Source organism: Gobio gobio (genome assembly GCF_949357685.1).
Source record: "Gobio gobio genome assembly, contig: scaffold_108, whole genome shotgun sequence".
Taxonomy (NCBI): domain Eukaryota; kingdom Metazoa; phylum Chordata; class Actinopteri; order Cypriniformes; family Gobionidae; genus Gobio; species Gobio gobio.
The window spans coordinates 110832-135050 of record NW_027645595.1 but is presented as its reverse complement, the minus strand read 5'-3'; the positions used below and the strand labels follow the sequence as shown (position 1 = coordinate 135050).

Sequence of the window (24219 nt, the reverse complement as noted above, 5' to 3'; positions counted from 1 at the left end):
CAGATAGGGTGATCAGGACTGTTCTGCAACACTCTGAAGGGGTTTATTATGCGAAAATAATAAATAATAAATCGGAATCTCAACTAGAGGTGGGAAGATCGATACCAACGTGAAAATATCGATACTTAAGTTTCAGTTTCTCTCGTTTTGCGACCTGACTGAGTTTGTCAAAATGCTGCTGCTGTCAAAGAGCAGAGCATCGCAAGCTCTCTGTAATCCTCCTCCCAAGAGTGCTGCTCGTGCTCGACACTGCTCTCCCCCTCTCTCCTGTGTTGTACCGTCACATGACTCACCACTAGCGCGCCGCCCCAGCACCAGCAGTCAGGCGCGCGCTCTAAATAGGCCTATAAATAACAACAACAAAAAAATTTACTAAAGAAAAAGTAATTTAAAAAGAAGTAATTTCCACAGTGAACAGTGTGGATTGAGTGTAGCCTGATACTTCTGGCTTCTTTAGGATGATACTGGGAATGCTTTTAGGGTTCCAGTTGTCAGTGATGCAGGGGTGTCAGTAGTCAGCCTAGGTGTAAGAGGTCGGCTGTGGGTCCCTCTCAGCTGTGCGGCGTCTTTTTCCACCTTCACGGTCCGATGCTCCTTTCAGGTAACGCATAACGTTAACCTGGACAGCCTCATCAGTGGCATCCTGGGTTGCCGGGTTCTTCCGGATGGCTCCTGTAGAAAATACAGATCTGTCATTCCATTTGAATGGCATAAGGCCACAAACATCTACTTAAATATACAACAAATTTACATATATTACTTTGAATAATGGTCTTCAGGAACATGTCTCTAAAACATGCTTTATCCCCTACACCCGTCCAGGTTGTATTAATGGAAAGGTGATTAGAGAAGATACTCTGAAGCATTCGCCACACGGTTGTCTTTAGGTCCCTCCCACATTTTATTGCCAAAAACCGAAGCTGAAAATACAAAAAAGTGTTACAAATTACATATCTCTGAAGCTTCATACATAAATATAAAAATGTGACAGGCTGTGGATTCAGACTGTAGAATATGCAGTGTACAATCTTAAATTTTACTTTTTAGATTACCCTACAGCATTATAAACAAAACCAGCACACTTACAAATCGTTCCTGGAGCTCTTTATCCTGCCTCATACTGTTGTCAAGCAACGCCAAATCTTCCTGGGTGTCTAGGGGGAGTAACAGACCCCCTGGCAGGGATAACTCTCCAACAGACACATTGGCACTGAAATGTTGCAGCATAGTGTCCATTTTGTTGTCCATGCTACGCACAACATCGCCAAACTCTCCAAGACGTCGCAGCATTAGGGTCTGATCTGCACCTACAGGGGTTCACAGAATAAAAGAATAAAGCAGTCAGTCCTGGTCCCTCAACTACTAAACTATGACATTTACATCTAGGTCTACTACATGTACAGGTGGCCCCAGTGGGAATTAAACCAACAACCACAGGTGTTGTTTGCTAGTTGTACCTGATTGCCCAGTACGAGCAAACGTCGTCAACATAGTCCCAATTTGCTTCACCTGCTCTTGAAGTGAGCCGCTGCCATCCGAAGCTACAAAATGAAAGGCATTTGGTAATTTTGGACCTATATCACAGTCAAAAAAGTCAAATTTAAGAAAGAGTGCATGTTCTCACCTGCTCGTGCATTGCCTTCCCTCAGGGCTTGGATCTCCTCCCTCAGGGCTTGGTTCTCATCCCTCAGGGCTTGGATCTCATCCTGGGGTCTCTGGAAATCTACATTAAAAAAAAAAAAAATTAATAATAAATTATAATAATTATTATTATAATAATAATAATAATAATAATAAATATATAAATAAATATATATATATATATATATATATATATATATATATATATATATATATATATATAAATAAATAAAACAACTAAAAGGCACGATTTTCCATACTGTTAAAATGTGTACATACCTCCAGCGTTTTCACCCTTATGCTGCCAGGGTAAATTTGCTGCTGGGGGTGTAAAGCTTAGTACTTGACGAGCTGGGGGAGCAAACATAACAGCTTTAATTTCACTGCAGATATTGCATATTCAGTAATGAAACAATAATTGAACTGTGCAAAGCTAATGGAATGTACAACACACCTCGACACCTTTCATCCAGAAACGGCTGGGGAGAGTAACCCATCAAGTGTCCTAATGAAAAACAGATTATGGATCAAAGGATTCCTCATCTTAAATACAAGCAATAGTTTCAAAGACAAAAAACATCGCTTACTTGTACTCAAACTCTTGGGTCTGTGAAGTGGAGTCTGGGTTACTGGGGAGAAACCTGGTTCAGAGAAAGAGGAAACAGAAATTTGAAAATCTAACAACGGGTATAGTTTAGTGGCAGATCTCAAATCAAGCATCACAGCAATACATACTACATACCAACGCTGAAGTCTACAGATGGCTCAACATTTTCGGAAATTGATGCAACTTCTGGAGCATCGGGCAGCACTGAAACCGTGTTACTCGGAACAATGTTTTCACAGCTCAAAAGAGGTTGCCGAAACGACAGCACTGCTGGTGCATCTGGAAGACTAGACTCCTCTTCATCAGAAGAGGCTTGGGGTCTGTACTTGGAATTTGATATTCTCTTTCGCTTTCCCTTCTTGTCATCGTCTGTCGTTTCAATGCTGGAACCTGTTTGGAAGCGCACCAAATATCTCTTCGCCTCTTGCCAAGATTCTAGAGCAGGGAATAATGAATGAAAGAGTCAGTTATACACCATAAACTGACAAAGCAATTACACAGATGAAATGCAGGAAAAACAAATGCACAAGTCAGATCCATTTACCTGCTCCCTTCATGAACTTAAAGTTATGTTTCTCCCAGGTGCTGTGTGGAGGCGTGCAGCGGATGGCTAAATTGTTGCCTTTTTCTTTTTTGCGGAGGTTGAATGGGGGCCAATAGCACATGCCCTCACTGAGCCACACTTGCGGAACCACTGCAAATGGCAGATCCTCCTCATCAATAAACTGAACAATGGCAAACAGCATCTAAAATAGAAGAAAAATTAGCATAAAGTCTACATTTTGATTAATTTCCAGGCAAAATCAATAACATTACAATTCTCACCCCTTCAAAAAAGCAGTAATTTTTTATGAGTGGATCAACGGAAAACCAGCCTTTCCATCCGGACAAGGAAGAAGATAATATTTCTTCTGCACATTTGCTGTATGCGTAAAGCGGAGTGTATCTGATAGGCCCGATAAATGAAAAATGCCTAGCTTGGAGGATTCCACAGGGTAAGTAAAGAAATCGACCATGTTCCGGAACCTCTTGTAGATGACAAAAGTGTTGTCCATTTCATCAACGACGACATTCTGTATAACAACTATGTCCTTATTTTCCAACAGGACACAATTGTCTCCCTCTGAACGTTTCACAACAAAGTCTTGAAAGTAACACTCCTCATACTGCTTTTTCACAGAAAGACCGTTGAGGAGTGGTCCATGGTTGTGCTCTCTCAAGGACCTTGTTTTGGAAATGTTTGTTCTTCTGTGCTGACTTCTCTCCGACAATCGGCGAACAACCTGCTCCAATGGTTGTGTAGGCTTGCGCAACAGTTTCTTCAGGCGCCCAAGGAAGTTTTCAAATGGGAAGCATGAGATGTTATCAAGGACACCATACTTTTTGGCATCTTGGCTGAGGTGCACTAATCCATGCATGTTGTATGTCACATGTTCTTTCCCATAAAGCTTGCTGCAGTGATCAACAAAGAGAACCAATATTCTGTGTGCATAGTCTGCTAGGTCAGCACACAGGGACACATTCAGTAGGATGGTGATGCCAACTGAAAGCAGCATGAAGTTGTTGTACACTTGAATTGGTACAAGGCCTTTTAAGCTGACTGGTCCAGTGTACAAGAGGAACTGCCTGAATTCTGTAGCTTTCCAACGCTCAACATCTTCCATGGATCGTTGCTTCCTGTTGAACTCGCACGGAACATGAGGTGTGAAGGTCAGAAGTACTCTGGAGAGCTCTTTTACCATGCTGGGCGAAAATCTTGTCAGCCGCCGTCCCTTTAGCCAAAGATGCAACAACTTTCTTGTCACTCCAAGGCATACCAGATGCATATAATCCAGTGGGAACTGGGTGACCAAACCAACAGACAACGATGCCAATGGCGTTTCTCCACACTGATGACTGTCATCAGAAAGTTCGTCACGGACTGCATTGTCTAATCTTAGAGTAGCATCTGTTTGAGGAAAGGTCATCCTGTTCTCATAGTGGACCCCCTTTTGAACACACTTGTCACACCCATAATATCCACTGTGACCTTTCACATTTCTAACAAGTGCACGAGCAGGGGCGTCACAGATGAATGTTGATATTTTGAAAGGAAGTGCTCTCCCTTCAAACAGAACTCCTTCCGCTTCAAGTCGCTGTGCCTCTTCAACAAAAGGATTCAAAAAGTGAAGGCTGGTTGGCTTCTTCTTCCCATAATAGAGACCAATGACAAATGGAAGTTTGTTTTGCTGGACATTACTCACGTATTGCTCAATTAAACCAAGAACTGGCCAGAACTGGGCATTTGAGCTTTTGAAAAGTGGAAGTCCATCAACATTAACTTGCATTGAAACTGACGTCAACTTCTGCAATTCAGGAGACACTAACAACTGCAATAGTACTCCACTTTCAATTCCAGAGTGATGGTACACACCACCTGAGAGTTCTGTTGTTTTAACACAAGTCACTGTTCTCAGAAGGGTTCTTGGGTCTTTAGGAAGGGTTGGATGATCCTTGGACAAAATGGTTAAAAGCTTACCAAGTGCCACATGGGGGATCATGTTGTCAATAGCCCACCCTGCCAGTTGTGTCCTTAGGCAATCATCTTCACTATCTTCTGTGCTTGAGGAAAATTCACCAGATTCATATACCTCATCAACAGTTATTTCCTGTGCTTCAGGGGTTACTGTTTGTCCATGGCTTGTTGTAGCCATTCCATGTTCATTAACAGGAGGATTTACTTGGTCAAAGTCCGGAATAACAGCAAGTAGAGCATCGTTTGCTGCTGCAATTTCCTGTTTGTCCCTCTCAACTCCTTTCAATATTCGTCTCCTTTTAGCCCAGTAACTAGACATTGTGACTAACAATGCATTTACCTTAAAAGCCGAAACGATTGTCCAAAAGTAGGTCTCTTGGGTGAAGATAACCGTTTATGCTCTGGTCAAGGTATCTGCAAAACAATGTGAACAAAACCGCATTGTTAACGTTATATACAGAATATACAGTAGCTATGCTGTGGGGGGGAAAACTGGTCAGGCAAATGTGGAACAGTAAAATGTATTAATTCAGTGTAGTGATTCAAGTAAACTACATTGTCCTCAAACAAAAAAAGTACAGCAGTTCAGAGAAATAACTCAAGAAGAACAGTAGCAACACAGCACGTTAGCTAACACTTGCTAGCCACTGTAACTACATTGTGAACTGACCTAGCAGCATGCTTGTTCGGCCTAACAAAATCATTTAAATAACCTATATACATCATTCTGTTTTGTTAGAAAACACCAAAAGTTATACTTAGTCTTTCTAGGTGTAAAGCGTTGGCTACCTACTGTAGCTAGTTACATTTCTAACATGTACTAGCAACATTGCTTAACCTCAGTGTGCAACATTTCTCTAAGGCAAAACAGCGCGTGTTAGCTAACACTTGCTAGCCACTCTTGCTACTGGACAAGCAGCATGTTATTTTTTCTGTGCTTCAGGGGTTACTGTTTGTCCATGGCTTGTTGTAGCCATTCCATGTTCATTAACAGGAGGATTTACTTGGTCAAAGTCCGGAATAACAGCAAGTAGAGCATCGTTTGCAGCTGCAATTTCCTGTTTGTCCATCTCAACTCCTTTCAATATTCTTCTCCTTTTAGCCCAGTAACTAGACATTGTGACTAACAATGCATTTACCTTAAAAGCCGAAACGATTGTCCAACAGTAGGTCTCTTGGGTGAAGATAACCGTTTATGCTCTGGTCAAGGTATCTGCAAAAAAATGTGAACAAAACCGCATTGTTAACGTTATATACAGAATATACAGTAGCTATGCTGTGGGGGAAAAACCTGGTCAGCCAAATGTGGAACAGTAAAATGTATTCATTCAGTGTAGTGATTCAAGTAAACTGCATTATCCTCAAACATAAAAAGTACAGCAGTTCAGAGAAATAACTCATAAATCACCGTAAATGCTAAGAAGAACAGTAGCAACACAGCACGTTAGCTAACACTTGCTAGCCACTGTAACAACATTGTGAACTGACCTAGCAGCATGCTTGTTCGGACTAACAAAATCATTTAAATAACCTATATACATCATTCTGTTTTGTTAGAAAACACCAAAAGTTATACTTAGTCTTTCTAGGTGTAAAGCTTTGGCTACCTACTGTAGCTAGTTACATTTCTAACATGTACTAGCAACATTGCTTAACCTCAGTGTGTAACATTTCTCTAAGGCAAAACAGTGCGTGTTAGCTAACACTTGTTAGCCACTCTTGCTACTGGACAAGCAGCATGTAATTTTTTCTAAGAAAACACCAAACGTTAAACTTAAGTCTTTCTAGATGTAAAGCTTTGGCTAACTTACCTACAGTAGCTAGATACATTTTAACATGATTGAACATGATTGAGTGTGTAAAAAAGGCGAAACAGCACGTGTTAGCTAACACTGCATTGTGCACTAGACTAACAGCGTGCGTGTCGGAACAAACAAATTAAAACAACCTACCGGTATATACATCATTCTGTTTAGTTAGAAAACAACAAGTTATTCTGATCACTCTTTGTCGTAAAGATTTCGCTATCTACTGCTGGGTCTACATTACCACATAAGGGGCAGAATTGTCCATACAAGAAGTTCAGGGACTTGTTACGTATTCGACCAAAACTAACTTAAAACACAAACTGTACTCACACTCGTATAAACATATGTATCTTTGAAGAAGGGGAAAAAAAACTCAATGCCTCAATGCCAATGTATATAGGTTATTTAAATGGAAGAAACTATGTAGCTTCTTCAGAAAGTTAATAGTAACATTAACAATAGGCAACTATGTAAACAAGCCTACTTTAGCTTGACCAACGTTAGTTGGGCAAGAAAATAGATGACTAAGATAAACTAAAAACTATGTAAAAAAAATGAACATAATATTGCGTTACACAAAAAGGAAACATGTACTTACTTAAACGCTCGTAGTCGATGATATTTTCTAATCTTCTCTCTTCAAATACTAAAACCGTGTGATGAGTGGACGGCCGCTGTTGGTGAATCTGTTTCATATGTGAACTCACGCAGGGTAACTTCTTCCGGTTTGTCTTCCGTCTTTTTTAGGTATACTGCCCCTCTCGGCCGGTGGAGGTACTTCTCTTTTTGTTTTTATTTAAATTAGTACATTTATAGACAAGTACAATACAAAAAGTACAATGAGAGAAAAATAAAAATAATAAAGCATTGTGGTACAGTTCCGAATATGTAGAACAAAGAATAACAACAACAAATGTAACACTGTATATAAAATAAATAATAAAAATAAGAATTCTGAGATAGAAAATACTTTATAATATTAAGGCAGTCACATGAAATTGAAAAGCTTTCAGGTTTCTGTTTTTGTAAGCTTTTTGTTTTGCGACCTCATGTTTGAAAGGGTTTCAAAGTATATTGTAAAAATCAGCTTTATAAAAGGTAATATTAGAGGGCTTCTTTTGAGTTATTCTTGTCTTATGAATGTAGAATTTTTCCAAAATAATTAAATAATTAATAATATATTTTTGTTTTACAGAAAAATATGGGTTTTGAAAAAGTAAAATGTCATGAAGTTCTAAGTTCTAATTTTTTTTTATTTTTACAGTCCAAAAAGAAATAGAAAAAGGGCAATACAAAAATAAAAGTGTTCAATATCCTAAAATGAACTTTCAAACTTTCTTAACCCTCCTATTATGCTAAAAAAAAAATAAAAAAAAAAAAAAAAGTATTACATCCATTATGGGTCAAATTGACCAACACTGTTTAAACACACTCGACATGCAAATAATCAAGTGAAAATTTAAATGTAATTTCCTAAACCTAACCTTATCATGGAATCAAGAGTCAAGAATCTGTTATAAACCCTAATGGCTTTGGAGCAAAAAAAACCTAATATTTGATATAATTCACATATAGGCTATTATGATTTTATAATCGCTTCAAATGTGAGAACTAGTTAAAATACTGTCAGTTCCACTCTATTTCCCAACAAGCCAAACATAATTACAGGACATTTCACCACATAAATAATTATGGGGATATGAGATATTAATATGAGAGAAACATTTTTTTATCGTTTGCTGCTCGTAATCGTACCTGTTTGTTATATAGCAGCAGCTGCGTTTGTATGTAACGACAGTGAGTCCACGATACCAGAGGACATAATTAAATAATTGTCAACAAAATATTGATGAGTTTTAATATTTTATTAGCTCACCAAATGGAAAACTTAAACGAATAAAAAAACGTTATGCAATGAACATGACACTGATCGAATGCGTCTTTATTCTTCACATTGTATTTTGCACGAAGTTTTTTCTCGAAACATGACTTGAAATGTAATGATTTTATTCTCAACATTATATTTCAACGACTTTTCGAAATTTACTTTAGTTTAACCTTGCATTATAATGACTTTAAACTCCAGATGGTTGTTATTTTTTTTATTATTGTTTGGCCCTAATCTCTTCCATAATCTTGTCTGTTGGCGTCAGTGTCCTCTTTGCTGTGTGATTTTTTTCCCCTGCATGAGAATATGGTTGTGTGGTGTGAGAGCCTGAGAACCAAGTGGCAACCTTCCAGTCTCTCTCTTGAATCCAAAACGGAATCCAAAGAATGCCCAACTTTACAGCAGAATTATTATTATTATTTTTACATATTTTTGTTAACATAATATGTTTAAATATGTTTACCAGTTTAAAAGTTGCTGATGTCCTGACCAGTGTTCACATGACGATGGACAGGAGTCATAATACCATATTTGATTTCAATTCAAGTCATTCAACTGTGCTCTTAGATCACGTCTGTCTGCTGAACACTGATTGGCTAAAAGTATGTGCCAGCTGAATCTATGCTGGGCCTGTGTGTTTATTAACGACATGATGACTGGTTTTATAGAGTACATGCACACTTGAGTTTGTTATTAACCAATTAGACTATAAAATGAAGATGTTTGAAAACCGCCAAACGGATCCCAAACCAGCCCAAATTTTATCCGCCCACCCAAGCCCATTTTTACCTGCACAATCACAAACCAGCCTAATCTGGCAACACTGAACGCAGCCCTGTTTGAATACAGTGTCATTAGTGAGCGAACTGAAAAAGCGACCTCTGTGTTTGATTGGCTCTGTCTTGCAGCATTTGTGTGCGTTCAGAATCAGATCATGGTTCATATGAGCAGAAAAATACAACACAATTATGCTGTAACATAGGTTATTCATATTGTATGCATAATTTAATCTTTTTAATTAAACAAAATGACTGGTTAAAAAAAAAACACCTTAGTATCTATATTTTTATTTGAGTATCGATACTTTTCGTTGCTCACATCAGTATCTATCTATCTATCTATCTATCTATCTATCTATCTATCTATCTATCTATCTATCTATCTATCTATCTATCTATCTATCTATCTATATATGGGTCAAAGACGAAATAGGGGTTTTCAAGCATCAAAAAAATAAATGTGTAATACAGCTTTAAATTTAGTTTTTTCCTGTACATTAGAATGTGTCCTGTTTAATTTTATATTTTCTTATAAAAAATAATGACTATCACACATTTTTTACCATGATTTACAGAAGACACCCACTGAAATGTCATTCAGTGTAACAATATTTATGTATCAGAAAATCTTATTAGGCATATTTAAAACAGGAATCATTTGATGGCATATTAAAGGACTCTATTTAAGTATCAAAGTCCAGCCCACAAATACTAATTAATTGTAATTTTTAAATCTTTATACTTTGCCACTATCCTTCAAACCACTAGGTTTACCTATTTGCCAGGAAGAAGTTTTTGTAAGGAAGTGAAAATCATTTAAAATAGAATAAAATTTTGTATCATCACATTATTTTATATATTTTAATGATTACAGGTTAGAATAAGTATATTGTTTAATTTTTTACATAAATATATCTGTTACACTGAATGAAAAAAGCATTACCCTGAATGACGAAATTCTACTTCAGCTTATATTGCAGGCCATAAGCTGGCCATCTATATAAAAAAATGAGCTTGACCAGTAAAGTTAATCACAATTATTCACAACATCTACTTATTTTTAAAAAATTCTAACAATATAAATGTTTTTTTGGCATTTCACTGAATGACGTGCGGTTTTGTAACTTAGATACCACACCATGAAAAGGTGGAATTATCAAATATTTAAGAGCAATGAATTCACTTTTCTGCAGCACCACATGGTCTTCAGGGGGCCTTTTGATGATGTCACAGACTGTCGAATGACTATCTGTTTTTTATATGATTTCAGAATGGCTTCTTGATCCTGTTACACTGAATGATCTCTTACAAACTGGATTTTCGGGACAAAAGTCCCCTGGTTATTTAAATACTTAAAAAAAATAAGTAAGACATAGTCCTTTTAATATAACACAGCCAACACATATTTGAAAATGCCAAGAAAACAAATATATTTTTTTACTTGTTATTTCATACATTTATTTAAAGATGTAATGGCAAAATCAAATTCCGGACCATTACGCTGAATGACAATTTTACACTTTGGAACATTATTTCCCCTAAATGTTGACATTTTATTTTGACAAAAGTTATTTGAAATAGTAAAGTAGACAGTTTACTTGCATTTAACATGTTTTTTATGTATATAAAATGACTTTTGTAAACATAATTTGATGCGGACACCAAAATTGTCACGTCTCGTCTTTGACCCATATATATATATATATATATCTCAATACTTCATATCGATACACCCATCCTTAATTAGGGGTGTTGATGGACTCTACTCTTTCTGTGTTTGATCATCGTTCTGAAAAAACGCTGGCACTGGCTGGCAACTTAAAAAAAAAAAAAAAAAACGCTGGTGGGGAAAGAGTTAAATGGTCTAATTGAACAGACTTAATCCTGGCTTAATCTAAGCCCTCTCTGTGAAACTGGGCCATTGTGTTTTTAGTTCAGTGCCTGTCTTTTGACCCAGTTTCCCAAACCCAGTGTGTCTGATTATCTATCCCGTTCACCTGTCGTCTCATTAATTATCTTGTTATCTCCTGTGTATTTATACTCGCTGTTCTGTTCAGTTTGTTGTCTTGTCTCGTAAACAAGTGCGATGCATCGTCGAAGAAATTAACTAGGCAGTTACGGCAGCTTCCCCAAACTGTATTGTCACAAACTTGTAGCTTAGTTAGTTAATAATGTCATGCCAGTAGTTGAGTAATAACTTATTTTAATGAACCAGTTTGAGATCGAATTAATGCCACATACATTATGGACATGGCATCATTTTGCTTTATTTCCAGATTTAAGCATGGGTTCGTTCTTGCATACTAGAGCATGTACACATATATGCACCCTTAAAAAGTGGCGATTTAAATCCCTTGACAAACTAAAATAAATTAAGGCCTTTTTTAAATATTAGAAGAGGTTAGAGGTTCAGCAAACACAGGCTTGAACTATGCTGATAACAACAGAACATGACCATAGTTGGCAAACAGTGCTTTTGGGAAATACTCAAAATGATAAGCCTTCCAGACAACTTGTTTAGACTAACAGCCGTTTCACACATACTCTGTCTGCTGTACATATGCGGTGCGTGTTGCGGTACGTATGCGATGCAGGAGCCGCACGCGTTGTTGTGCTTTCACAGATGCCGCGTTTGCAGTGCATAACTGATCCGGGGCTGTATACCTGTCACATGCCTGTCTCGTGTAGCAGATGTGGTGGTTTGGTATTGTCTCTGTCTAGTTCCCACCCCCCTTGTTATCTTGTTATTGGTTTCATTTGCCCCACCTGTGTTCCCTCATTACCTACCTCATTTGTCCCCTTCTTAAGTTCCTTTGTGTTTGCAGTCTGTGTGGTATCATTGTATTGTTAACGTCCCCCGTTTCCCCGTGATCACTGTTGGTTTGTTTTTAGTTTGTATTTTGATATTTCTGATTATTAGGGATGGCTGACGTGAAACTGACGTTTCGGCGCTTTGCCGAGATCCCGAAGCGCAGATGTTTCGAAACATTGCTCCGAACTTTGATTCGAAACACCCATGTCACGTGACTATGGCTAAATGAAGCTTCGAAGTGTTTCATCAGGTGACGCCTGTCGAAGCTGCGTTTGATTGAAAGGGGCGGGAACCACACAGTCACATCTGTATAATTCCCCACAGTTTAAAAGTTAATCCATCTTCACCTCGTGGGTTTTTGTTTTGACTGATAGGTATAGACAGTGACAGCTAGTTAGGATAGATATAGTGTCACATTAATATAGGATAGTGACAGCACAGCATAAGTTAGAGATATATAATTATATATAGATTAGGTGATATATAAGATAGATATATTAATAGAATAGATTTTTTTAGTATTAATAGAAGCCATTTTGGAGGGTGCAGAGGTAACTTTCTGTGGTAGAAGTGAAACATGGTAGAAGTGAAAAAGTACCTCAAAGATGCGTTTTTGCCCAGAACGCATGATCCATTAAAGTGTTAGTTCACCCAAAAATGAAAATTCTGTCATTAATTACTTACCCTCATGTCGTTCGACACCTGTCAGACCTATGAATCGGCGACAATAGTTTTTGTGTGCAAAAAAACTAAATAACGACTTATATCATGATGACGATTTCAAAACACGGCCTCATGAAGCTTCTAAGCGTTATGAATCAGTGAGCCGAATGATGATTCAGATTGCGTGTCAAACCGCCAAACTGCTGAAATTTGGCGATTCAAACCGCTGATTCGACTCGCTGATTCATAACGCTTCGAAGCTTCATCAGATTTCAACTAAAATATCTTCATTTCTGTTCCGAAGATGAACGAAGGTCTGACGGGTGTCGAACGACATGAGGGTAAGTAATTAATGACAGAATTTTCATTTTTGGGTGAACTAACCCTTTAATTTATTGGAAAGAGAGCAGTAATTTTCCCTCATTTGTAGCCTATGATGTATACTTGCTAAAAATATTTGTGCATGCCAGCAATAAGTGTCCCTTGTGAGAGGATTTTTTCAAAGGCTGAATAAATTATATATGTAAAAAAAAGACAGCAGAGCAAATAATATTTTTTCAATAAAAAAATATGTGACATATTGTGGCTTAATTTATTTTATTAATGTTCATTTTTCATGACCAAAAAAAACCCTATAGTTATTCACAATGAGGAGGCAACAGGTTACAAAACCAATATCATTGTCAAGGTTATTTCAGATCAACACATGCAAGTAACCACTAGGTGTCGCCGTAGAGACGGGTGTCAGATTGATTCGAAGCTTCGAAACAATATGGCACATTTGCTTCAACTGTTTCAGTGCTTCATGAAGCCTCGGTCTGCCCATCACTAACCAACAGTGATCACGGGGAACCGGGGGACGTAGACAATACAACGATACCACACAGACTGCAAACACAAAGGAACTTAAGAAGGGGACAAATGAGGTAGGTAATGAGGGAACACAGGTGGGGCAAATGAAACCAATAACAAGATAACAACAAGGGGGGTGGGAACTAGACAGAGACAGGAAAATAACAAACCATCACGTGCTACAGGAGACAGGCATGTGACAATACCACAAACACAGCATTAGTTTGTTTTTATTCCAAATCCAAAAGTTGTTAAGCTACTGAACATGGTTTGTCATCATTGCAATTTACTAGTTAACACTCTTTCATAGATGTCACGTTTAAAAGCACTAAACATAAACAACGTTGTATTCAATTCCTTTATTCCAATTACTTTATATTTATATAACTTTTAGATTTATATATTACGTTGCTCATGCAACACAAGTGGCAAAACATTTAAACATTTTTTATAGTCAATGTTAAAATCACAAACATTACAATAAACAAAAAATCTTGTCTTTTATTTCATAAATCTTTTTTTTTTTTTTACAAGAAATCCTGCAGGTCATAAAGAACTTTGTTTTTCCCCTTCCAAGAAAGGACGAGTGCTATCCATTATGTCTCATTCGTTACCTAAATGCCAGGTAAGGTGTCGATTTCCTTGCTTTACCTGAGGCAAAAAAGCCATGTGATGACTTTGAAACAGAGTAGAATTATACATTATATTCAAATTATATGCATCTGTGGTGAAATTACTAGATTTTAGCGTCCCTGCATGTTTATTTTCACTAAAATATTTGTCACTTTAATTCAACGCGTCCAGCACAGCCAAAAATAGACTTGACTGATCGCTGACCTGCTGTATAAGCACCGTTTCTGGAGCGCACTGACGGACCGCATCCGTGTGCAGTGTGAAAGCTGTAATCCAGTAACATGGGTACAGGAAAAATATGCACCGCATACGGAGTATGTGTGAAACGGGCATTAGAGTAACAGTACTAGAGCATAAATGTTGAGACAACAAATGGAAAAAGTGTAAAAGGGAAAAGGTTTTTCTTTTTTTAAAAAGGGGGGGGGTATGAGATGGTAAAGAATACATTTTCACAATGAAATTACAATTTAGGAAATTACAGTTGTACTAAATTACAGGGTGAAACTGGTGCCAAATGCACAATTTTGAACCAAACACCATAATTATCATTCCTTTCTTGATGTGCGTTGTTCACTCTCTTGACTGGTCATTTGAACATGCTGATTTGTCTGAGGTGCAGTTTTGCTGATGCACGTAGGGTAGGCCTACTTTAGATTTAGCTATAGGCCTATATTACATTAAAAACCTTTTTAAATTAAAACTTACAATAGGCTAAAAACAGCCGACTCTCATCTTTTCTTTCGTTTTAAAATCTTTTTTTACAAAAAATCCTGCAGGTCATAAAGAACTTGCCGGACCGCACCCATGTGCAGTGTGAAAGCTGTAATCCGTTACGGGAAAAAATACGCACCGCATACGCACTGCAAACGGAGTATGTTATAGGTCCACATGTTAAGAGTGAAACTACTTCAGATCTTTTTCTTGTTGTCTTGCAGCTGTGAATCTGTGAAGGGCGATGGCGTCTGTTAAAGATCTGCTTGAGAAATCACTGAATGAACTGCTAGAAGATGAACTGAAGAAGTTTAAGTGGTGCTTAGAAAATGGTCATGAGCGTATAACAAGGTCTGATATGGAGAATGCAGATAGGTTAAAAACTGTGGATAAGATGGTAGCACGTTTTGGACCAGAAAAAGCTGTGACGGTCACGGTGGAGATCCTGAGGAAGATAAACCAGAATGAACTGGCTGAGCAGCTGGAGAACAAACACAAGCAAGGTAACGTTTAATTCACTGTAGGTGGGTTGCACCAACTAGGATTTATCTTAAATCTAGATTAAATCAAGGTTTATCTACAACCCCAAATCAGAAAAAGTTGGGACAGTATGGAAAACGCAAAAAAAAAGAAAAGAAAAGAAGTGATTTCTAAATTTACTTTGACTTGTATTTCATTGCAGACAATATGAACACAAAATATTTCATGTTTTGTCTGGTCAACTTCATGTCATTTGTACATATGCATCCTTTCCTGTCATTCAGACCTGCAACACATTTCAAAAAAAGTTGGGACAGTAAAGCATTTACCACTTTGTAATGTTGCCATTCCTTTTCACAACACTTAAAAGACGTTTAGGGACTGAAGACACCAAGTGATGAAGTGTTTCAGGTGTAATTTTGTCCCATTTTTCCTGCAAACAAGTCTTAAGATGGGCAACAGTATGGGCTCTTCGTTGTTGCATTTTGCGCTTCAAAATGCGCCACACATTCTGTATTGGAGACAGGTCGGGACTGCAGGCAGGCCAGTCAAGTACCCGTACCCTCTTCCTCCGCAGCCAGGACTTTGTAATGTGTGCAGAATGTGGTTTTGCATTGTCTTGTTGAAATATGCATGGACGTCCCTGGAAAAGATGTCTTCTTGAAGGCAGCATATTATGCTCCAAAATCTCTATGTACTTTTCAGCATTAATGGTGCCTTCACAGAAGTGCAAGTTACCTTTGCCAAGGGCACTGACACAACCCCATACCATGACAGACCCTGGCTTTTGGACTTGTCGCTGGTAACAGTCTGGATGATCCTTTTCTTCTTTGGTCCGGAGCACACGGCGTCCATTCCTCCCAAAAAATACCTGAAATACTGATTCATCTGATCACAGTACACGTTTCCACTGTGTGATTGTCCATCCCAGATGCCTCCGAGCCCAGAAAAGTCGACGGCGCTTCTGGACACTGTTAACATAGGGCTTCCTTTTGGCCCAGTACAGTTTTAACTGGCATTTGTGGATGTAACTACGTATTGTGGTACTTGACAAAGGTTTGCCAAAGTAGTCCTGAGCCCATGTGGTGATATCGCTTATAGATGAATGACGATTCTTGATGCAGTGCCGCCTGAGGGATCGGAGATCACGGTTGTTCAGCTTAGGCTTGCGCCCTTGTCCTTTACGCACTGAAATCTTTTAATTATGTTATGCACTGTTGAATGTGAAATATCCAAATCTCTTCCTATCTTTCTTTGAGGAACATTGTTTTTAAACATTTCAATAATTTTCTCACGTATTTGTTGGCAAACTGGCGATCCTCGGCCCATCTTTGCTCCTAAAGGATTAGACCTTTCTTGGATGCTGCTTTTGTACCAAATCATAATTACAATCACCTGTTGACATCACCTGTTTCAAATCACATCATTATTTAACCATTTTACCTCATTACTAGCCCTAAATTGCTCCTGTCCCAACTTTTTTTGAAATGTGTTGCAGGTCTGAATGACAGGAAAGGATGCATATTTACAAATGACATGAAGTTTACCAGACAAAACATGAAATATGTTGTGTTCATATTGTCTGCAATGAAATACAAGTCAAAGTAAATTTAGAAATCACTTCTTTTTTTTCTTTTTTTTGCGTTTTCCATACTGTCCCAACTTTTTCTGATTGTTTCTGATTGGGGTTGTAATAATTCTGTTGCACCAAACTTTAAACCTTGTTTAAAAAAAAGCAGCACATTTAAACCATCATTTTGGTCTTGGATTTAATTTATATTTAAAATAGATTAACTTTAATCCTGTTGCTTCATAACTTTAAACTCTAATTAATTAATTAATTAATTTTAAACTTACATGTGAGGAGGTTTAAATAAAATAAAGTGCACCTACAATTAAACTATGCAGATGATTGAACAGATATAGAAACAGTGGGTGTGTCGTCAGGTCTCAGAGAGGTGTTTATTACAAATAAAAATGAAAAATAAAGTCAATTGAGACATCAGAGTGTGAGGGTCGTGGCGGACCGTGAGTTTACATCTGCTCTCGAGTCCGGGATGCAGATCCGTCACTCATCTCAGTGCACCTCGCCTCTGTGTCGAACAAAGAAAAGAAGGGAGGAGTATATTTAGCATTTAACAGCAGCGGGGATGATGAGGTGAGCGCCAGTGATCGCGGCCGCGCCTCGGGTTTCTCATGCCCGCTCCACTCGATCAAACGGAATGGCCGGCGATCAAACGGACAAGGAGCCGCTGTCAAGAGCGGAGATAGTCACTCCGCCAATCATTTGTTTGTCATAAGTTACGCTGCCACAATATACTCCAATAACTAATACTATAAATATATTTCCAGGTTTCTGAGGTCGAGAGGTACCGACTAGAGATAGTCGGGCTTACCTCCACGCACAGCTTGGGCTCTGGAACCACACTTCTTGAGAGAGGCTGGAGTTGCCCATGGTGAGAGGCGGAGGGCTGGAGTGGGTTTGCTTATAGCCCCCCAGCTCAGCCGTCATGTGTTGGAGTTCACCCCGGTGAACGAGAGGGTCGTTTCCCTGCGCCTTCGAGTCGGGGATAGGTCTCTCACTGTCGTTTGTGCCTACAGCCCAAATGGCAGTGCGGAGTACCCGGCCCTCTTGGAGTCTCTGGGAGGGGTGCTGGAAAGTGCTCCGACTGGAGACTCCGTCGTTCTACTGGGGGACGTCAACGCCCACGTGGGCAGTGACACCTGGAGGGGCGTGATTGGGAGGAACGGCCCCCCTGATCTGAACCCGAGCGGTGTTCTGTTATTGGATTTCTGTGCTAGCCACGGTTTGTCCATAACGAACACCATGTTCAAGCATAAGGGTGTCCATCAGTGCACGTGGCACCAGGACACCCTAGGCCAGAGGTCGATGATCGACTTGTCATCAGACCTTCGGCCATATGTCTTGGACACTCGGGTGAAGAGAGGGGCGGAGCTGTCAACTGATCACCACCTGGTGGTGAGTTGGATCCGATGGCGGGGGAGGAAGCTGGACAGACCCGGCAGACCCAAACTTACTGTGAGGGTCTGTTGGGAACGTTTGGCCGAACCCCCTGTCAGAGAGATCTTCAACTCCCACCTCCGGCAGAGCTTTGACCGGATCCCGAGGGAGTCTGGAGATATTGAGTCCGAGTGGACCATGTTCTCCACCTCCATTGTCGCTGCAGCCGCTCGGAGCTGTGGCCGTAAGGTCTCCGGTGCCTGTCGAGGCGGTAATCCCCAAACCCGGTGGTGGACACCGGAAGTAAGGGATGCCGTCAAGCTGAAGAAGGAGTCCTATCGGGCCTGGATGGCTTGTGGGACTCCGGAGGCAGCTGACCGGTACCGGCAGGCCAAGCAGACTGCAGCCCGGGTAGTCGTGGAGGCAAAAAATCGGGCCTGGGAGGAGTTTGGTGAGGCCATGGAGAAAGACTATCGGTCGGCCTCGAAGAGATTCTGGCAAACCGTTCGACGCCTCAGGAGGGGGAAGCAGTGCCCTACCAACACTGTTTACAGTGGAGATGGGCACCTGTTGACCTCAACTGGGGATAACGTCGGGCGGTGGAAGGAATACTTCGAGGATCTCCTCAATCCCACCGACATGTCTTCCGTTGAGGAAGTAGTGGCTGGGGACTCAGAGGTGCTGAAGTCATGCAGGTGGTTAAAAAGCTCCTCGGTGGCAAGGCACCGGGGTTGGATAAGATCCGCCCTGAGTAACTCAAGTCTCTGGATGTTGTGGGGCTGTCTTGGCTGACACGCCTCTGCAACATCGCATGGCGGTCGGGGACAGTACCTCTGGACTTGCAGACCGGGGTGGTGGTCCCTCTTTTCAAGAAGGGGGACTGGAGAGTGTGTTCCAACTATAGGGGATCACACTTCTCAGCCTCCCCGGGAAAGTCTATGCAAGGGTACTGGAGAGGAGAATTCGGCCGATAGTGGAACCTCGGATTCAGGAGGAACAGTGTGGTTTTCGTCCCAGTCGTGGAACACTGGACCAGCTCTATACCCTTTCCAGGGTGCTGGGGGGTTCATGGGAGTTTGCCCAACCAGTCCACATTTGTTTTGTGGATTTGGAGAAGGCATTCGACTGTGTTCCTCGTGGCATCCTGTGGAGGGTGCTCTGGGAGTATGGGGTCGGCAGCCCCCTGCTTAGGGCTGTTCGGTCCCTGTACGACCAGAGCAGGAGCTTGGTCCGCATTGCCGGCAGTAAGTCAGACTTGTTCCCGGTGCATGTTGGACTCTAGCAGGGCTGCCCTTTGTCACCGGTTCTGTTCATAATTTTTATGGACAGAATTTCTATGCGCAGCCAAGGGCCGGAGAGTGTCCGGTTTGGGGACCACGCGATTTCGTCACTGCTTTTTGCGGATGATGTTGTCGTGTTGGCCTCCTCAAGCCAGGACCTTCAGCGTGCACTGGGACGGTTTGCGGCCGAGTGTGAAGCGGCTGGGATGAGAATCAGCACCTCCAAGTCCGAGGCCATGGTTCTCAGTCGGAAAAGGGTGGCTTGCCCGCTTCAGGTGGGTGGAGAGTTCCTGCCTCAAGTTGAGGAGTTCAGGTATCTTGGGGTCTTGTTCACGAGTGAGGGAAGGATGGAACGGGAGATTGACAGACGGATCGGTGCAGCTTCTGCAGTAATGCGGTCGATGTACCGGTCTGTCGTGGTGAAGAAGGAGCTGAGCTGCAAGGCAAAGCTCTCGATTTACCGGTCAATCTACGTTCCTACTCTCACCTATGGTCATGAGCTGTGGGTCATGACCGAAAGGACAAGATCCCGGATACAGGCGGCCGAAATTACCTTTCTCCACAGGGTGGCTGGGCGCTCCCTTAGAGATAGGGTGAGGAGCTCAGTCACTCGGGAGGAACTCGGAGTAGAGCCGCTGCTCCTCCACATCGAGAGGAGCCAGCTGAGGTGGCTCGGGCATCTATTTCGGCCCCGGGGAAGACCTAGGACACGCTGGAGGGACTATGTCTCCCGGCTGGCCTGGGAACGCCTGGTCAATCAGTGGTTTTCGTAATTTTTTTCAGGACTGATAGGACAAAATTTCAAAAGTTACATCCAGTCATAAATAGCATGTCTGCTAATCAGTCTGTCATCCCTGAACATACAATATGCTATGCAATAAGTGGGTATGCATAATATATATTTAATGTAATAATTTCACAGTAAATCACCAAATTAATGTAGAAAAAACAAAGACAGTATTTAAATATTTGTTAAATGTCATCTTTTTATGAATGAAGGCCAGTTTCACTGATACTAATACTGATACTGATGTCTCTATGAAATAGAACCTCCCCCATTTTAAACATGAATTATAGCCATTCAACATTAGTGTAATTGAAGTCTTTTTAACATTTATTAGGCTTCAAACATCATTAGTAGTTAGTGCTGCTGTGACTTTAGGATCTTTGCCGCTGCCGAACATGACGCGGATCTTGCGCGCTGTCACACGCGTCCCATTTCCGCACAACTCATTCGCCAACCTAGTTGACAATCCGTACCATATGCTCGTAAAGTAATTTGGAATATAAATTGCACAATAATATACAAATTGTGTTATAGATATGGATTTCATGAGAACTTGTTGATCTATAAAAGCACATTCGCCGCTAAAAGCTGGGAAAAACAGCCAAAACTGGCAACTCCGCAGTGAGTCATGGGCGTAAGGGCAGAGCAAGTTTATAATTTCTTTGTATTTCCATCTTGTAATGCCGCTGTTTTTTTGTTTTTTTATATATGAAATATATGTATTGACTGCATGATCATTTCACTGTATTATGTACTGGCATGCGAGCCGCAGATTAAGCTGAGCCACGTAATGAGTAACACTGGCCTAGATGGGTCTAAATGGGTCTATAATTTAATCCTTGTTTGTGCAACCCACCCTGTGACTGTAATGTGATTGACTGCGATGGTTTGACTTAAAATTTTCTCTTTGATTTGCTGTGATGTGTGATTTATGTATCCCAGTGAATGATCCTGTCTTTCTTTCTTTCTTTCTCTCTTTCTTCTCTCTCTCTCTCTCTCTCTCTCTCTCTCTCTCTCTCTCTCTCTCTCTCTCTCTCTCTCTCTCTCTCCACACACACACACAGATCAGGCTGATAGCAATATGAAGACACCTGCCACTGTTGGAGCTGAATCAAAACAGAGTTTGGGTAAATTACAATCACTGCCAGTACATGGAAACCAGAGAATACATAGCAGTAAGCAGCAAATACAGGGTCAAGCACAACAATATCAGATCATATACCATTAAGTTTACAGTGGTCTAAAAGCCTTAATCAAAGCTTCATGTACTGTGACATAGTTGTTTGTTAAGGTTGAACAATAGATGGCACTTTCACCAAATGTATTTATCGTCAAGACAAGATAACAATCACAAATGCAAAGGTTATTTTAAATAGTAGAAAACAATTACTTATAATGACTTTGATCAGCATGGCTTAAATATGATCTGAGTCAAATTGTAACAATCCAGTAAACATTCTGGAAATAGGAATTAGAAAAAAGTTATTCAGAAATATTTTAATTGAAACTAGGTTTTTAGGGATGAGTGATAAACCATCGACTGGCAGAGATTTTGTATTATCTCTATTGCAGTTATACTCATGTGAAGTTGTAGTGCTGTGTCCTCATGAAAGTTTTGCATGAGTTTTTCTGTCTAACAAGAGATTTTTAAACCATTCAAGCTTTTTTTTTTTTTTACCATTCAACTAGGAAAATAGGCTAATTTTCCAACTCCCCTAGAGTTAAACAGTTGAGAATACTGGAGTCCAATCAGAGTGACCTGAAGGAACTACTGACAAAACTGAAACTGAAAAAAACAGAGAAAGTTAAAGACACTGTTGACTATATCAAACAGACAATAGAGAAGGAGGAGTCAGTAGAGAGGACCATCAATCTCCTCCACTGTCTGAGTGAACTGAATGAGTTTTTGAATCCATTCAGTCAACCTTTTAGCATAGCTTAGCATAAATCATTGAATCTGATTTAGAGGTCTTCACGGGTCCAAAAATTTGAACCCAAACCTGAAGAGACACGTAATGTGCTAAACGGAACCGACCTGGACCCGTCTATTATTTCAAAAACTGGACCCGAACCCGGCGGGAAGACATAGACCCGACTGGACCCGTTTGTCATATGTGACCAGTCACGGAAAGTAGGGACACAATTCGGCAGCACAAGTTTTGAGCAAAATGAGAAAGAAGCGTTTTTTTTTCTTCAAAATTGGTGATTTTCGCTTTTTTGCAGAATCTGTTAGTTGAGATCACAAAGAAGCCTCTCCGTGCTTGAGATAGCAGTATTGGTATATTTAAAAGCATACACTTTGAGGTTGAAATCTGCTTGTTTTTCGGAGATTCTAGCATGCAGCAGAGGCGTGAATTTTAGTAGGCAACCATGCCAAAAAAACACATATTTTACCCCCCAAATGCAATTTTTACCAGAGAAGCCCCCCCTGGCTTGTTTTTGGCTAGTTTTGAGTAGCAATTTTGTGGGTTTTGTTGTGAAAACCTGGCAACCCTGGTGGCTGGCCGCGCACTGAGCAGTGCTAAAGCAATAACGAGCAGCTGATACGAAGGGCAAACCTTCCAGATGATAGAAAGTCTGAAGCGGTAAAGAAGCAACACGATCATCTTTCCCTTGTGCAGAAAGAGAGGGCTGTGTACAACGACATGACTGAAAATAAACATACCTACAGGTCCTTGAAAGTGCTTGAATTTATTTTGTGCAAGAAGTTTTCTGGAAGAAATTCCATATTATTCTCTCTGGTCCGATAATGTGTTATTTCTCCAACAGTGTGTGGACTACGCTTGATTTACGTTAGTTACTTTCATTTACGCGTTACGTCTATGGCCTATGTTACCCTTAAATGTCAGAGAAAATAACAAAATATAGACAAATATAGAATAAAAACCGTCTGTGGTGAAATGGGCCGAGCAAACTAACAACTTTGAATTAAATTGTTGTGGTATCTGATTATGAATAAACATCAACCATGACTGTTGACATTTTTTATCTGTGGGAAGGGTATGAAAAGTCCTCACATCCCCTGCACAGCCTGGAACATAACATTTGTTTCCATGATCTGCCATTTTCGCTGTCCTCGCGTGATGCTTGTTTACCTGCAGAACTCCCGATTATTCGGCTGCGCAGTTCCGCCTGACATTGAACATGTGCTGTCATATGCAAATGTTGGGGGGCGTACATATTAATGATCCCGACGGTTGTGTCACTCTCGGTGTTATGTTTAGATTTGCCAATTTTTCTGTGGTGTTTTTCACAAACAAGATTTACATATGAAGGAGGAGGCAATGGTGTTTGAGACTCACTGTATGTGATTTCCATGTACTGAACTCTTGTTATTTAACTATGGCAAGGTTAATTCAATTGTTCATTCTAGGGCACCTTTAAACGGTTAGATCTCACTCAAATGACCAAAGAGTTTTAATATTTTTCCTATTTAAAACTTGACTCTTCTGTAGTTACATTGTTTACTAAGACCGACAGAAAATGAAAAGTTTCTAGGCCGATATGGCTAGGAACTAGGGATCGACCGATACAGATTTTTTAGTGCCGATGTCGATACTGATTTTTTTTCATCAGCCTTAGCCGATGGCCGATACGGCTGCTGATTTTCATGAGCCGATACTGCTTTTGCTCAATTTTTAGTCTCAATTTAAAAAAAGAACATTTATTGTACTAAAAAAAATATATATATATATTTAACAAATAGTAAAAACAGGTGAGGTAGAACAAGTAAAAAAAGAGTTCAGTGCTGAAAATAAATATGTAAGCATAAATAATTACACCATTGCACACAGTAGTAAC

General features: G+C 40.1%; 1 protein-coding gene and 1 long non-coding RNA gene across 2 annotated transcripts in view; one reads left to right on the top strand and one right to left on the bottom strand.

The window, feature by feature from the left end:
• Positions 1–2506: 2506 nt before the first annotated feature.
• LOC307122485 lies at positions 2507–5178 on the bottom strand. The gene is made up of 3 exons (XR_013816051.1): positions 5104–5178; positions 2793–2994; positions 2507–2683 (listed from the first exon to the last, which is right to left on the bottom strand). It is a non-coding gene; the product is annotated as an uncharacterized lncRNA (long non-coding RNA).
• A 9975-nt stretch (positions 5179–15153) lies between these two features.
• The window catches only part of LOC307122484 (NACHT, LRR and PYD domains-containing protein 3-like), a gene marked incomplete at both ends in the record, with an annotated part of 71837 nt that continues 62771 nt past the window's right edge, over positions 15154–24219 (top strand). Inside the window, one exon of the mRNA XM_079846463.1 lies at positions 15154–15412. Within this exon, the coding sequence (XP_079702589.1) occupies positions 15154–15412 (259 nt within the window). The remainder of the gene's footprint in view (positions 15413–24219) is intronic.